This window comes from Trypanosoma cruzi, genomic scaffold, assembly GCF_000209065.1.
Source record: "Trypanosoma cruzi strain CL Brener 1047053517033 genomic scaffold, whole genome shotgun sequence".
Taxonomy (NCBI): Eukaryota; Euglenozoa; class Kinetoplastea; order Trypanosomatida; family Trypanosomatidae; genus Trypanosoma; species Trypanosoma cruzi.
In genome coordinates, this window is record NW_001849505.1 from 79732 (window position 1) to 93664 (window position 13933).

General features: G+C 49.0%; 5 protein-coding genes across 5 annotated transcripts, besides 24 other annotated features; all 5 read right to left on the bottom strand.

The window, feature by feature from the left end:
• Positions 1-3: part of a microsatellite that runs on past the window's edge.
• Positions 1-9068: part of a sequence feature (heterozygous, Esmeraldo-like haplotype) that runs on past the window's edge.
• Positions 216-1502, bottom strand: Tc00.1047053506733.50 (actin-like protein, putative; the record flags this gene model as incomplete). Its single annotated transcript, XM_809082.1, has 1 exon — positions 216-1502. One exon carries the CDS (start codon positions 1500-1502, stop codon positions 216-218), a length of 1287 nt encoding a protein of 428 aa, XP_814175.1.
• Positions 1565-1651: a sequence feature (GA-rich).
• Positions 1792-1822: a microsatellite.
• Positions 1996-2049: a microsatellite.
• On the bottom strand, positions 2062-3828 carry Tc00.1047053506733.40 (katanin-like protein, putative; the record flags this gene model as incomplete). The annotated part of the gene is made up of 1 exon (XM_809081.1): positions 2062-3828. One exon carries the CDS (start codon positions 3826-3828, stop codon positions 2062-2064), a length of 1767 nt encoding a protein of 588 aa, XP_814174.1.
• Positions 3775-3822: a sequence feature (GA-rich).
• Positions 3881-3900: a microsatellite.
• Positions 4015-4067: a sequence feature (T-rich).
• Positions 4078-4137: a sequence feature (A-rich).
• Positions 4187-4212: a microsatellite.
• Positions 4235-4266: a microsatellite.
• Positions 4549-4578: a microsatellite.
• Positions 4653-4684: a sequence feature (AT_rich).
• On the bottom strand, positions 4701-6182 carry Tc00.1047053506733.30 (hypothetical protein, conserved; the record flags this gene model as incomplete). The annotated part of the gene is made up of 1 exon (XM_809080.1): positions 4701-6182. The coding sequence occupies one exon, from the start codon at positions 6180-6182 to the stop codon at positions 4701-4703; it is 1482 nt and encodes a 493-aa protein (XP_814173.1).
• Positions 6483-6545: a microsatellite.
• Positions 6667-6693: a microsatellite.
• Tc00.1047053506733.20 (AMP deaminase, putative) lies at positions 6719-11287 on the bottom strand (the record flags this gene model as incomplete). The annotated part of the gene is made up of 1 exon (XM_809079.1): positions 6719-11287. The coding sequence occupies one exon, from the start codon at positions 11285-11287 to the stop codon at positions 6719-6721; it is 4569 nt and encodes a 1522-aa protein (XP_814172.1).
• Positions 9069-10530: a sequence feature (haploid, Esmeraldo-like haplotype).
• Positions 10531-11032: a sequence feature (areas merged during assembly that could not be assigned to a particular haplotype. This can correspond to areas where the two haplotypes were merged or to regions with more than two copies in the genome that were merged during assembly.).
• Positions 11033-13933: a sequence feature (heterozygous, Esmeraldo-like haplotype).
• Positions 11335-11362: a sequence feature (AT_rich).
• Positions 11562-11608: a microsatellite.
• Positions 11712-11763: a microsatellite.
• Positions 11791-11813: a microsatellite.
• Positions 11837-11870: a microsatellite.
• Positions 11958-11983: a microsatellite.
• Positions 12083-13441, bottom strand: Tc00.1047053506733.10 (hypothetical protein, conserved; the record flags this gene model as incomplete). The annotated part of the gene is made up of 1 exon (XM_809078.1): positions 12083-13441. The coding sequence occupies one exon, from the start codon at positions 13439-13441 to the stop codon at positions 12083-12085; it is 1359 nt and encodes a 452-aa protein (XP_814171.1).

Below are 13933 nucleotides of genomic sequence, written 5' to 3' on the forward strand. Positions count from 1 at the left end.
TTTCGTTGTTCTTCCCTCGTCTTACAACCTCTTTCCATTTAAAAAGAAAAAACAAATAATTCAAAAGGAGAGCCACAAGAAACTTCTTCCTTCTCGCCTCCCCGCTTCTCATCGTGCACAATGAAAAAAAAAAGAAGAAAAAAAATGCACCTATACATTAACATTACCGCAGCTCTCTCTCACTTTCACTCTCAACATGTGTATACATCCAATCTCTACTGGCATTTGCAATGCACGACACGGTAACCCTGTTCCTCGTACTCCTGTCGCGAGACAGTTAAATGTGGGAACATGGACGTTCGCGCCAGCATGGAGCCACCGAGCCAGGCACTGTAAATACGACACTCCACATCATGTACGCAGATTGGTGTCACCGCCTCGCTGGCATGGGTCTCCCTGTATAGCCGGGTCACCTCCGCCTCTATCCGCTCCCTGGTGCCTGGGAAAGAGACGTTTCCACCCGCAAGAACGATGTGTGCAAAAAGGGATGGTCGCATTGCCGGTTGACAGTTATTGATGGCGGCAAATGACAACCAACTAATTCCCATAGGAAAGGAAGGATTAAAAATCTCCCCCAATTCGGTCATGTAGCGTGATTTGGGAATATACTCTTCGCCCATAATACCAAAGTTAAAAAGGACTTCCGTCGTAAGGTGGCGATGCTCCGCCAGTGGGATGGCGTTGCCGTCTGGAAGGAAAAAAACTTCCTCCGCTGCCGGCACCGGAGAGCTGCACGGCCGCTGAGCGCTGCTGGTAAAATTGTAATCAAACGCCGCTGCGTTTCCTAAATTTCCGAGAGAATGTACAGGAGTGTAAACCCCAAATTCATTCAATCGCACGTAACACAGCTCCTCCTTGGCTTTATTTAAAACTTGCATTTCAACCGGGGTGCCAAAACTGTACCCTTCCTGCCGTAACAGGGAGGCGAGGTAGTTTGTCAGGGTTTCTCCTGCAATCTCACTTTCTGTCACATGACGACCAAGGGCATAACCCTCATGCACAGGAACCGCCATCGTGCGGTCTTTGCCACTATCAAGCACCAACCCTGTTGTCAGACCGTATCCATACAGACTCAGCACCTGTGACGTTCCTAAAAAGAGTGAGTGTACATGAAAAGTCTCCATCATGAGTTCCAATGTCTTCTCCTTCTGCGCCGCCGGGGTGTTCACTGGCTGCGGTACAACAAAGCAGTGACTCTCCGGTGTTACCCGCATCTCTGAGAACATCACGTGACTCCACAACTTTTCCATGTGTTCCCAATTCACCACAAGGCCATTTTCGATAGGACTACCAACAGTGAGCATTCCACGCTTCACGAGCGCCTCCTCTCCAATCTCGTACTCATTCATCCCAGCAGCCATCGCCACGCCTCGATTGCGGGGGTGACCAACAAGGGCGGGGATGTCAAGACGCGGCCCCTGCTCATCCGCGTATCCCGCACGCAGACAGTGCGAACCGGTGTCCAAGATGACAACAGGGACACGCTCCCGTGTGGTTTCCATTTCTTCAACTACACAACGTCTCCTTTTTTTCTTTTTTTTTTCTGGTGTGTGTGTGTCTGTGTTTCCCTTCTCTTCTCTATTTTCCCCAGCCTTTCCTTCTCCCCCTCCTCGCTACTTCCTTCCGACCCCTTCTTTTCTCTCCCTCTCCCACACAAGCGTTGGAGAGATACAACGAGAGAGAAAGAGGATGTGGGAGATGGTGTTTCCCCCGCGCCCCCCTCTGCCGGCTGTTGAAAAGTCCTTTGGAAAGCACAGAATACAGAAGGGACCAACAGCCAAAACGCCAAGTAAAAAAAAAAAAAAAAAAAAAAAAAAAAGAAGTCATCAATCAACAATGCAGTCCTCTCGTGTTCTTTTTTTTTTTTCTGTGGTTCTTCCCCAAGTTATTTTCTCCTCTTTGCATGTGGTCTTCAGGGGAAGTATGTGTTTGTACTCCTTCCGCAGAGCACACACATTCCTCACTGCACTGGACACACCGTGGCGTCACCACGACACAGACAAACCAACCAGCAAATACAAAAACAAACAAACAAACAAACAAAAAACACGTGCAGAGCATTTAGGAGGAAACACCCGAGCCGTGCTTCTTTGCCCACGCGTCAAACTTTTCCAAATCCGATCTTTGCACACTACTTTGTGTGCACGCCACACTTGCCATGATGTCCTCAATTGTTACCTGCGGCCGCTGCAGTAACCCACCTGTCAACTCCATCGGGCTGCCAGCACGCTCCAGTTTTTCAATCAACAAACGTATCGGCCGCATCACTGCTTCACGACACACCACATCAATGTCAGCACCGGACATGCCTTCCGTGAGTTCTGCGCAGAGGTTCCAGTCCAAATCTGGTGCTGAAGCAGAAGGGGTTAGAATTTGTCGAAACATCACTGCACGCGCTTTATGGGATGGCAAACCCACAAGAATGCGTTTCTCCAAACGACGAAGCATCGCCGTGTCAAGGTCCCAAGGTACATTGCTTGCTGCCAACACAAAGACGACATCTCCACCTCGCCTCTTTGAGAGACCGTCCATCTGAATAAGAAGCTCTGTTTTCATCCGTCGTGACCCTTCATGCATGCCTTCACCAGAGCGAGAAGACATGAGGGAGTCTATCTCGTCAATAAATATGGTGCTCGGTGCATAATGCACTGCAAGATCAAACAACAGTCGGACAAGCTTCTCACTATCACCACGCCACTTGGAGACCACGCTGGAAGCAGATATGTTAAAAAACGTCGTCCGGCACTCTGTTGCCACAGCCTTCGCGAGAAGGGTTTTGCCGGTACCAGGTGGCCCAAAAAGAAGGATACCTTTCCAGGGTCGTAGTATACCTGAAAACAACTCTGGGTACTTGACAGGCATGACTACTGCCTCCTTTAGCAACTGCTTCGCTTGATCTAACTCTGCTATGGCACTCCAACGAACATTGGGGTTAACGTCCAAAATGTCCCGCTGAATGGTCATGGCCAATTCCTGCTGCTCCACCGAAAGGAAACTGGGAAGTGGCTTCAACGCACGTCCAAAAAACATATCCTCATCTTCTTCAATCCCATTATTATTGCCCTGGGGATCTGGCACAACATCTACACGCATTCCTTCCACAGCCATAAGTCCGGCTCCATTTCCCGCTAATTTCTTCTGATTTTTAATTCGGAGACGCTGTGGGGAGAGTGGCGTGGGTGGCTTCTGGGCAAGCGCCAAGCCCCGCGCAATTGTGGGCGGCTGTCCTCCAGGACGTTGTGTCTCCTGTAGGCCACCGGGTGGTGCGTTCCCTAAATTTGCGACATTGGCGTAATTGACCTTGTTATTGTTCGCGTGGGCCGCCGCTCGTTTTGCGGGCGCGCCAGGGGAAGCAGTTCGCTGCCGCCGCACCGCCACGCACTCCCCATTTTGAGCCTCCCTCCAAACATCTTCTGCACCTTCCACAGCCCGAAACAACTTTACTCGACGATTAAACCGAAACTCAAAGTACTGCTCGTACTCTGTAATGATGCTAAGGAGGTCTACGTTGTCTGCGGGGCAAAAATGATGCAGCGAAACGTGACTTTCCTGCTGCAACATCTGCAGCGTCCCGGTATAGCCTTGATCAAGTAGAAATTGCAAAACAAGTACAATGGCACCCTTTACACGCTTCAGACGAATCCTCTCTTCTTCTTCACGAGCCTTTTGCTGCACTTTTATGGCTTGCAGTGATGAGCCCGGGGCACCGTCAGGATTGTTAGACAAGGGCTGAAGACGCTGAGGATTTCTTTGCTGCATCTCATTTATCCTTCCCTCTCTTTCCTTCTTTCTTTCTTTCTCTCTCTCTTCCTCTCTCTTTTTGCGCATGTATAAGAGGATGCATGAACGCAACGATACATGCCCGAATAGAATAGAAAAAAACAACAACAACAACAACAATTAATACATCACGCACCCGCAAATGCAACAAGTGATCTCGCAAAGGAATACAACAACAACAACATCCACAACAGAGCGTGCAGAGTCCAACGCAGACTGCCAAACGGAAACCACAAAGAAAAAACCAAAACAAAAAACAAAAAAAGGAAAAAAAAAAGGAAAAAAAAGGGGATGGAGTTGTTTTATTTCTCTCTTATCTCTTTCTTTCCTCCTTTTTTTTTTCTTTTTGTTTTTTCTCGAGTGAGTGAGTGTTATCGTGCGAGGGGAGAGCGGAAGGTCTTCACTTAAAAAAAAAAAAAAAAGAAAGAAAAAGGCAAGAAGAAAATTCCCACAGTAAATAACTAAATAAACATACAAATAAATAAACGTATATATATATATATACCAATGCCAATATCAATATATGTATGTATTGTGGGAGAAATCGTTCTGTTTCCTTCCCTCAACCCTCACACTCACACACTCGCCCTGTCTCTCTCTCTCTCTCTGCTCCAACCGTTGCCGCCCCTCCGGTCGGTTGGGTCCATTTTCGTCTTCGTTGCTTCCTTCCTCCACGAGTGGCTGCTGGTAGAACTCCTGATAACACTGACAAAAGGATGAAAACAAATACAACAGGAAATAAAAAGTCGTTTCATCCTTTTTTTAAAATTATTTATTTATTTATTCATTTTTTTTTTTTCCTTCCGTTGTTGTTTACGAGCTTCAAGTCGCTTCGTTGCAGAAAATCGGGCATATGATTGTGTGGCTTTGTCAAAATAAATAAATAAATATAAATATATATTTTCTGGTTTCCTATCGAATTAAGCAGAGACGGGTTTTGGCATCATCGGCGTCGTGACGGTGTCCACCCAAAGCAGATCCGACAGCACCCAACGACCATCCGCGTCCAGGTAGTAACACAACAGCTTGCGCATAGCCGGTGGACACTCCGCGATGTTCTTTGGGATACCAATCATGTCCGAGATGCCTGGGGGGCATGCGAGCTCTAGATGGCGGCCGGTACACATCCGAACAAGAAAGTCAAGTGGAGCCAAAATCGTCTGGGCGTTCGACATGGCAAAGAAACGTGCAACTGCAATTCGCTGGTACTCACTCTCATGGCCCGTGATGCGCTGGTAATACCAGTCAAAACTGGGATCGTAGCGTTGTGGGGGCGTCACAACGTCAATCGAAGCCACAGCGCACGCGACGGCACTAGCAGGTATGGTTGGTAGCGGGCGTCCTCTGAAAGTAATAATTGTCTGGCCCTTCACCTGTTTCTTCCCCTCCGCGTTATCCGTGGCTGAATCCCCTACTTTCCCCATTTTCAACTTTGCCTTAGACGCTATTTCATGATCCGTGGTGGACTCTGCCCGTCTATCACTAGTGACGCTGGGGTCTCTTCTGCTCCCCTCCCCCGCGTTAGCTGGCGGGGGAACGACTATGACCGACAGCTGGGTATCATCGCAAAAGTGAACCTCTTTCATATTATGACATTCATGGAAAAAAATCATTTTTGTTGACAGAATATAATCATTTGTTGCAGCAATACGGAGTACGTTGGAGTCAAATATCCGCTGCTTGTTCCACATGTTGTACATGTTCTCGGCAAGTTCGAGGGAGATGGGGATGATTTGCGCCAATGCCTCCGCTACTACTTTTGAGGTTCGGAGTCCCTCTTTCCCTGACTTTGCCGCAACCGCCTTCACCTCATCGGCAAGACCCTTTGGGCTAATGGCGTACTGCTTGGTCAAAAGTCCCTTCAGCTGTGCAAGAGCACCCGCAAAGGGAACAATCTTGCCAAGGGGTAACTGTGGCTTTGCCGCCTCTGCAAGTGTCTCGCAGAGCACACCAAGACCGTAGTACGATTGATGCACACCTTGAAGGAACTCATTGGCACTGCACCCACCGCTTCTCTCAGCCCAGCGGTCAAACGCACGAAGAATTTTGTTCTCAGACACCCCGGTTTTACTCGAGACGCCCGTCTGAAATTCTCCCTCAGCATCCGCCTCACGCGGAACATCGGGCGCTTGCCTCGTGGTTCGGCCTCGACGGAGAAACAGCCTGGTTGCATTGTCACCGCCGGAGATCGACGGGCGCCCCATGGAACGGCCTTCATTTTTATTCGTACCCCTGGGGCTTTTAATTAACGGGACGGCCTGGAGGGCGCGACTCTCCATGGCCGTTTGAGCAAACACGGCTGGGAAAACACTCCACGCGGATGCCAACAGGGCATTTCGCCACCCAACGCGGTAACCGCGGCTGCCAGAAAGCAGCGGCATGACTGTAGAGGACCGACGCATGTTGCCCCTTTTTTATCTTTCCTCTTCTTTCTTTTTAGTGTGTTTATTTACTGCCTCCCTCTTCTTCTTCTTTGTTTTTGCCGCACGTTGGTGTCGTCACTGTTTCCACCACCCTTCGTTTGTCGTTAATTTCAGTCTCTCCCTTCTCGTCTTTTTGTAACCTTTCCCTCCTCCTGCTTCTCTTCCTCTGCTTCCTTACACCCCAGCAAAACACACGATTGAGAGAATCTGCAAGAAGGGAAGAGGCAAAGAAGTCGCAGAGAGCATGGACAAAAAAGAAGCAGCAAAGAGGAAAAATAAACACACACACACACACACACACACACACACACACACACACACACACACACACACACACACACATCGACTCATCCATGCACACGCAGAGTAAATGCATAAATGTTCCTCTACTTTAATCAGCAGGCGGAGAGAAACAAACAAACAACAACAACAAAAGAGTCGTACGCATAATAGAAAAGTTGTGAAAAAAAAAAAGAAAAAAAAAAAAAAACAGCAGCAGCAAGAACAACACGTTGTCATAGTCGTGAAGGCGCAGTGATGCGTGGACCAAGTCGCACAAGGACCATTTGAGTGTCATGGACCTTTTGTTGTTTATCAGCCTCAGTATCTGTATCCGCCACAATGGGTTGGCCATTCAAGCGCCGCTCAATGACCTGCTCGCGTGTGAGGCCAACCACGTCCATCGTGCAAAGTCCTTCCAGTTGCGCATCCATAATCGGCTTCAGTGGAATGTCCAACGCGGCTTTTCTCTGCAGGTGGCTAAGTTCCTCCATGTACACTTCATACCGGAATGTGCACCGTGAATGTGGCACCCTTGACAGGCGCACATCGTTGCCGGCCGCACTGCGCAGTTCGCACAAGATTCCCAACCAGGCCTTCTTTCGATACGATGGGAATCCAGACATCATCACGCTATTCTTGGCAATCTCACACACATCTGCCATGGAAAGATTCCAAAAATTTGCTGCTGTGCTGTACTCCTCAATCAGTGGTTGCTCGGTGTGGTGGAAGATGAGAGCTCCGTCTGTGGCGAGTGCCACATTGAGTCCACGCCGGAAGAATATGGGAAATGGATTGTCACGATATTTGCAAAAGAGCGCATTGTTTGATAGGGGTGTAATACCGAGAGGAATTTGTGCCAGATAGTATAAATACTGCAGAACAGGTGACCTCTTAAGGTTAATGCCGTGATTTACCCCATCGACAACAAAAAACACATCCGCCATATGATCCGGATCTCCACTCTCTCCCGCATGTGGACGAAATGTAAAGGTGGAGAACCCCCGTGCTGCACGGTAGCGATTCAGTGCAGTGATATTCGCCCACATGTAATACACCCAATATGTAAAGGGCGGGTTATCAAGGACGGTCCATTGGGATGGTGGGGTCTCAATGAGGGTGTCCGGCTCGCGCTCACTTTCGTTGTCAACAATGTCAAACCCACTGATGTGTGCGAGAAAGTAACTTAGAAAAGGGTGCGCCTCTGGATGCATGGACGCCTCCCACAGCGGTGCAAATATGTTCGACAGCATCTCTTCAAAGGAGGAGATGATGCCATTCTTGCGGTAAATAAAGTAAAGCCGCGGTATTTGCACCATCCAACGATTTGTAGAGTGCGACACGTGATTCAAAACCATCCAACGCGCCAGCTGGTCCCACTCATGACGCTGTCGACCGTAGATGGAGAGACGATACTCCGAAAAGACATGGCCGTCCTCGGCCTGACGACGAAATGTCTGACGTATCAATTCCGCAAAATAACGACCACCCATGAAGTTATCCGTCTTTAGAAAAAGGGTGCGGAGTGCAGAGTTACCAAATGGATTGTAACGACCATTAAACTCATCAAAGCGGTTAAAGGTACCTTTCCCCGCCTTGACTTTAAGTGAGGCGACCGTAAGATCCTCCAAATTGACAGCGGCCCCCTGCACTGGAGAAGTTCGCAGTTTTGTAAACAACTCTCCAAGTGTAACAAACCGACCGGTCCCACGTTCAACATCCACCACATCATCCGCGTGTTTTTGAACCTTTTCCTTGATGCAACTCAAAAGTTCCTTCGCCGTCATTCCGGCTGCCATGTGACAATGCACATCCACCTTGACACACTTGTACAGATCACCCTTCTCAAACAGCACAGGCGCATCACGGGCGTGATTCTCCTGATCATCGTTTGTGAGAGCAACATGGAGGTTAAACTTGCACTCCAGCATTTCTAACCGTTTTGTTGCATAAAGTTGCACCGCACGTTCGTGTGACAGTCGACGCAGTCTTCGGACATCCAGCTGAAACTCCTTCCATGTTGGTAAAGGTCGAAAGTACACCCTCGTCGTTTCATTGGCATCTGCGGGAAGAACCACATCCAATACTCCATCTCGAAAAGAAAACTTCTCTGGCATCATTTTAAGTGTTTCAGGTTTCATCAAGGGTGAAAACGTATTGGAGGAGAAATGCACCCCATGCATGGGCTGCGTCTCATTGTTGGACCTGTTGACAGAATGCAATGCAATTAGTGTATGCACCGCTTGGGCAGCCTGCATCTCCTCCGTCGGGGGAATTTCACAATGTACGTTGAAACTCCGGTAATATTGACGTCGGTTAAACTCTCTTGTGATCGCCCGGGCTTCCTGAGATTTGTCCGTAATTTCGGGGCCTGAAATAATGATGCGTGGGTACTCAATCTGACGATCCACAAAATCCCACCACGTCCCGCCGCACTCAACGTTGTCAGGCGGGTTGTAATGTGGCACCTTAAAGAAACGCCACAATGTTTCACGTTGCGCCGCCAGCGTTTTTGACGTTGGTAAAAACCCTCCAAAGTTGGAAGAGGCATTCCTCACCTGTGTGAATCCAGAAAATAAAGCTTTTTGTCCCTCTTCCTCTTCTCTGCTCATGACCAAAAAACTGGATTCCTCTTTCAGGCCTTTTCGACAAAGAAGGTCTACTTCATGGGCCAGCGACGATTCCCGAAAAAGCAGCCTTAAGGGGTTCACCTGCGTTTTCGTAAACTCACTGTACCGTGTAGACACCCTTTCCCATGGCCCACCAAACATTTCACACCTCTGCTTCATTCCCCAGTTAGCATGCTCGGCAGATCGAAGGCAAAGCTCTGTAATCTCGGCAAGGGCAAGACGGCAGCTCTTCTGTAGTCCATTCAACGTCTCGCAAAGGGCGTTGTCCGTTGTATTATAATGCAGTGGGTCAAGTGTGGCAACCGAGCCGTTAAGGCCTGTCTCAACCATAAACAGTATTTCTTTCTGCACAGCAGAATCCAAGGGACTAATGTCGTTTCGTGCTGGCGTAACAACAATGCGGCGCTGCGTCAAGTAGTACAAGTACGCCAATGGGCTCCAGTTAAATACATCGACCGGGTTCATTACTTCATCGGCAACGAGTAACCCCATGACACTTTCCATAAAGGAGTTTTTGCTTGTGGCTGAGGTGCACACACGAAAACGGAGAGGCCGTGTCAAAACGGGGCTGTGGTGCAAAAAGAGCGATTGTCCTGGCAAGAAATAACCGGCGTTCACGGCGTCTCCCTCTGTTGCCCCTTCGGGTTCCCGCCGATCGGAGGCAAAGAAGAGGTGGGCAACAGCCAAACAATTTAACAGCTGAACATTCCGCCAGACATGATAGATGAAAAAGGCATCCGGCGGCGCCACACCACTTTCCACGGAATACTTCTTGGGGTCATTCACCGCCGGCATTTCCTGCACATCAGCGTCGCCACTCACCACCACCACCACGGAAGCCAGTTGCTGAAGAAATTGCACCATGTCCGAATGATCCTGTGGCTGCAGAAGAGCCATCCAGATGGGAACAAATATATTTTTTAATACATCTTCCATGTTCTCGGCGGTGCCTTCAACCTCCCCTGCAGAAAGTGGTTCCTGCACAATTCGCAGGGCCAATTGCACTTTTTTAGTTGCGACTAATCCACAGCGAACACACCACGATGCAATGTGTTGCACCTCTCCAGGGACACGCCCTGTGGCTGTGAACTCCATCTCCAACATCGTCTGTTCCCTCGTCACAATTCTGGACAACATCGGCATTACGAGTCGTGCAAGTAATTCGCCCCTGTTACCGGCATAAATATCAAGAAAGTGTTTAAGCAGTGGCATAGCACGAGCACTAGCAGACTGCGTCGCATTTCGTTTTTCAAAGCCATCCAAACTGCGTCCTGTCGTCTCCGCGTAGTTGGGAAGCAATCCTAAGCCATCCGCCGCAAAATACCGTTCCTCCGGTGGAAGAGAGGGGCCAAAGAAAATGTCCACCAGTTCCTTTAATGTGGGGTCACGCTCCTCGTGATCCTCATGAAGATTCCCAACTCCATCATTTACCGACTGCAGACCCTCCGGCTCTACACGAATTTTTTTGGCTCCCAAACTCAAGGGTGAAATTGCGTCACGTGCAGGAAGAACCATTTCCGGCTCCTCCTCTAGCGTCTGCTGCATGAACTCCACCAATGTTTTCGCCGACATGCAGCTTCCAATGCGTCGCACGTCAAGTTTCGGGGCGCGATCGTAGCTCCCTCCACCGAGTGTTGGATGAAAATCATCCTCACGCACGCCATTAAAGGCACGATACAGACGATAGCGACTCTGCAGCACTTTGATGCGGGGCTCACAGGCGGAGAAGAGCAATGAGTTGGCCATCACCTGGCAAAGTCCCTCAAACTGTGCACGGAAGTTTTTGTAGTCAAAAACCGGCTGCGACTCCAAAAGGGTGTCCATCGTCATGTCGCGTGGCGCAATTAAACCTTCGTGGCAGCGTAAAAGGGAGTGGGAATGCTGCGACTCCACCCTTGCACTTTGCAGATGCGAGAGAGAGCCGTAGATAGACTCCAATTGCGGCGTTAATATTTCGCGTAGCTTCCGTGCCTGCTCGCGGGCCTTGCGGTGCACGAGACGCGAGTCATCAACATGGGCAATTTCAGATTCCCACCATGCGACATTTAGTGCCAGTGGCAACGCCCGCACAGATGCAATCAAACGAAGTGCCTTTACAAGCAGCGGGGCAGCGGTGGCAAAATATCGGTCCGCCTCATCGTTCTGGATAAGCACCTCATGCCAATGACGTTCCATAAATAAAAGTTTTCTTTATTTTGTTCCTTTCCAAATTTAAATCGGACAAATATTTTTTGTTTATTTTTATTTTTTGGTTTTTTTTGTAAATACACAACACCAACTGTCCACACGTTATCTCTTTTGATTTGTTTGAGTGACGTTTCCGTCAGCGCCTCGACAAATTTTTTTCCCCCCTCCCCCAGCTTGTCCACCGTGCCTCTGTGCTTATGTGTGTATGTGGAGGGCGCCGTGGCAACGCAAAAAAAGTCTATCAAATTGAAAGAAAGAGAGAAATAAAAATAATAATAATAATAATAATAATAATAAAAATAATAATAAACCGCAACGGAAGTGAAGGGAATCACCACCGCACCGTGTACCGACATTAAATAAACCTCACACGTGTGATGAAATACAATGTGAGGGTAAATAGAGAGGGAGAGCACATATATATATATATGTATATGTATATATGTATGTATATATGTATGTATCTTACGCGGAAAATTTATCTTGCACTTAACAACAACAACAACAACAACAAAAATAAAAGAAAAGAGAAAAATTTCTCTCTTTTCTTCTCTCTCTCTCTCTCTCTCTCCTCATCCCAGTGGTGATATGCCCGCCTTTGACACAGAGACGCAACCACGAAAGAAGCAGGAAGGCAGCCACCATCACTGCAAGAAAAAACAACAACAACAAGAACAACAACAAAGATATCCAGAAAAGGAAGAACGCCCAGGCAAAAGTTTGAGGCGGCAAAATAGACCCAAGGAGAGAAATTAAACCAAAATAATAATAATAATGGACCGCTCATGAGAATATCGGGAATTGATGATGCATGTCCACCCCCTTCCGTGCCTCCGCCCCTATACGCTTCTTGCGGCGGTATGCTTCCATGACAGCCTCACGCAAGCGCCGCATCTCTTCCTCCTTAGAAAGCTTCTTGGGCGCGCCTGTGCGGCGGGCCGCAGCCGCAGAAGTGCTAACAGGCCCCAGGCCGAGACGCTCAAGTCGCCTTTCTTCTCCCACCCCACCAACCGATGACAACATCTGCAAACGTTCCTTCTGCGACGACGCAACTCCGCCCTTGAGGAAATTCCTAGAGGAGGATTCCATTCGGTTGGCAAGACGTGTGATAGAGGCGTCGTGACGCGGAATAACGTCAAAAACAGGAGGAGCCTCCACGCGTTCGCCGAACCGTACAACATCCACCAACTCACAGAAGTCACGGGGCACTTTAGCGCCCTTGTCGTTCGGGTAACGCATCGCACTGTGAGGGGCATCCACACCCCCTTTTGCACCGTCATCTAAGAACGTGATCCGCTTGCGTTTTCTTTTCTGGCTCTCAGTTTCGCTGCGGTCTTGTTTAATGTTTTCCCCCGCAACACGTTTTTCAGCCGCCACCGCCACCTCTGCCTTTTCCTTCTGCATCTGCTTTAGCTTCTTCTCGAAGGCGGCATCCTTGGCGTCAACCGGATGTTCCCTCCTCCGCTTCTTCCCACCTTTGCTGGAAAGAACTTCTTCTCTCAGCTGCTCTTCCGTCTCGCGGAGTACTTCCCTCACTCGCTCCCGCCGGGCTTCTGCCTTCTTCCGATGCTTCCTTTCCTTCTTTCTTGAAATGATGGCCTCCACTGCGTTTTCCGCTTCCCCCCTCTCCCCCTCCGCCAGCGTCTTAAAGGCCATGATGGGGCGTGCAAGGGATGCAGCCATTTCCTCATTGAGTGCCACGGGTGCTGTGAGTGACGTCTTCTTCGCTTTCTTCGCATGGTGTTTCTTCTTCCCCACCACCGCCTCCACAGCAGCGGTAGCCATGGATGAGTGGGTGGCGGGAGAAGGGGAAACCTCCCCGTTGTCTTCACACAATTTCCCATTGCCTGTTGTTTTTTTCGTTTGCTTCTGTTGATGCTCCCCTATTTCTTTCTTCTGCTGCTCCTCGTGTCGCTGCTGGTGCCTTTCCTGCAGCCGCTTCTGCTTTGCCATGAGGAATTTCATCACCGCCCTCTGACTGATGGGGTAATCACGCTGGCTGCCATTCTTGCCTAATGACACCGGGGGCTGGTTGGCCATCTTATTGCGCCTCTGCTCCCGCTGGAATGGGGACAACTTCGGGTTCTTGTTGCGCCTCCGCCCGTGCTCCTTGTGGCGTGGCACACGCTGCCGCCGAGCCATTTATTTATTTTTTCCTCTGCCCTCGCTTCTTTCCTTTCTACACACACAGACACACACGAAAAATCAGTGGATATATATATGTGGAGAGAGAAAAAAAAACAAAGTTAAATAACAACAAAAACTTCCTCCCCCCCTTTTTTTTTTTTTTGCCATAAACTGCATTTGTGCTCCTTCCCTCTGGATGCATGAAACATTTCACTCATTTATTCTTCGGTCCACATCCACTTCTTTTTGTTTCCTTTTTCTCTTTTCCTCGCCCAAAACATTTCCTCATTTAATTTAACCACAACCGTATTCGGAGACGCGCGGTGTCGCTGAGTTAATCGTTAAGCGCCTTTTCTTGTCCAGTTTTTTTCTTCCATTACAAAACAACAGGCAAAATACATGCATCACGCTTTGCTCATCCTCGCAGCATTCAGGCCTCACTGGGGTGCATTCTCCATGCGCAGGGAGTAATGATAGATATAACATCGTCAAGTACCCCCCCCCCCC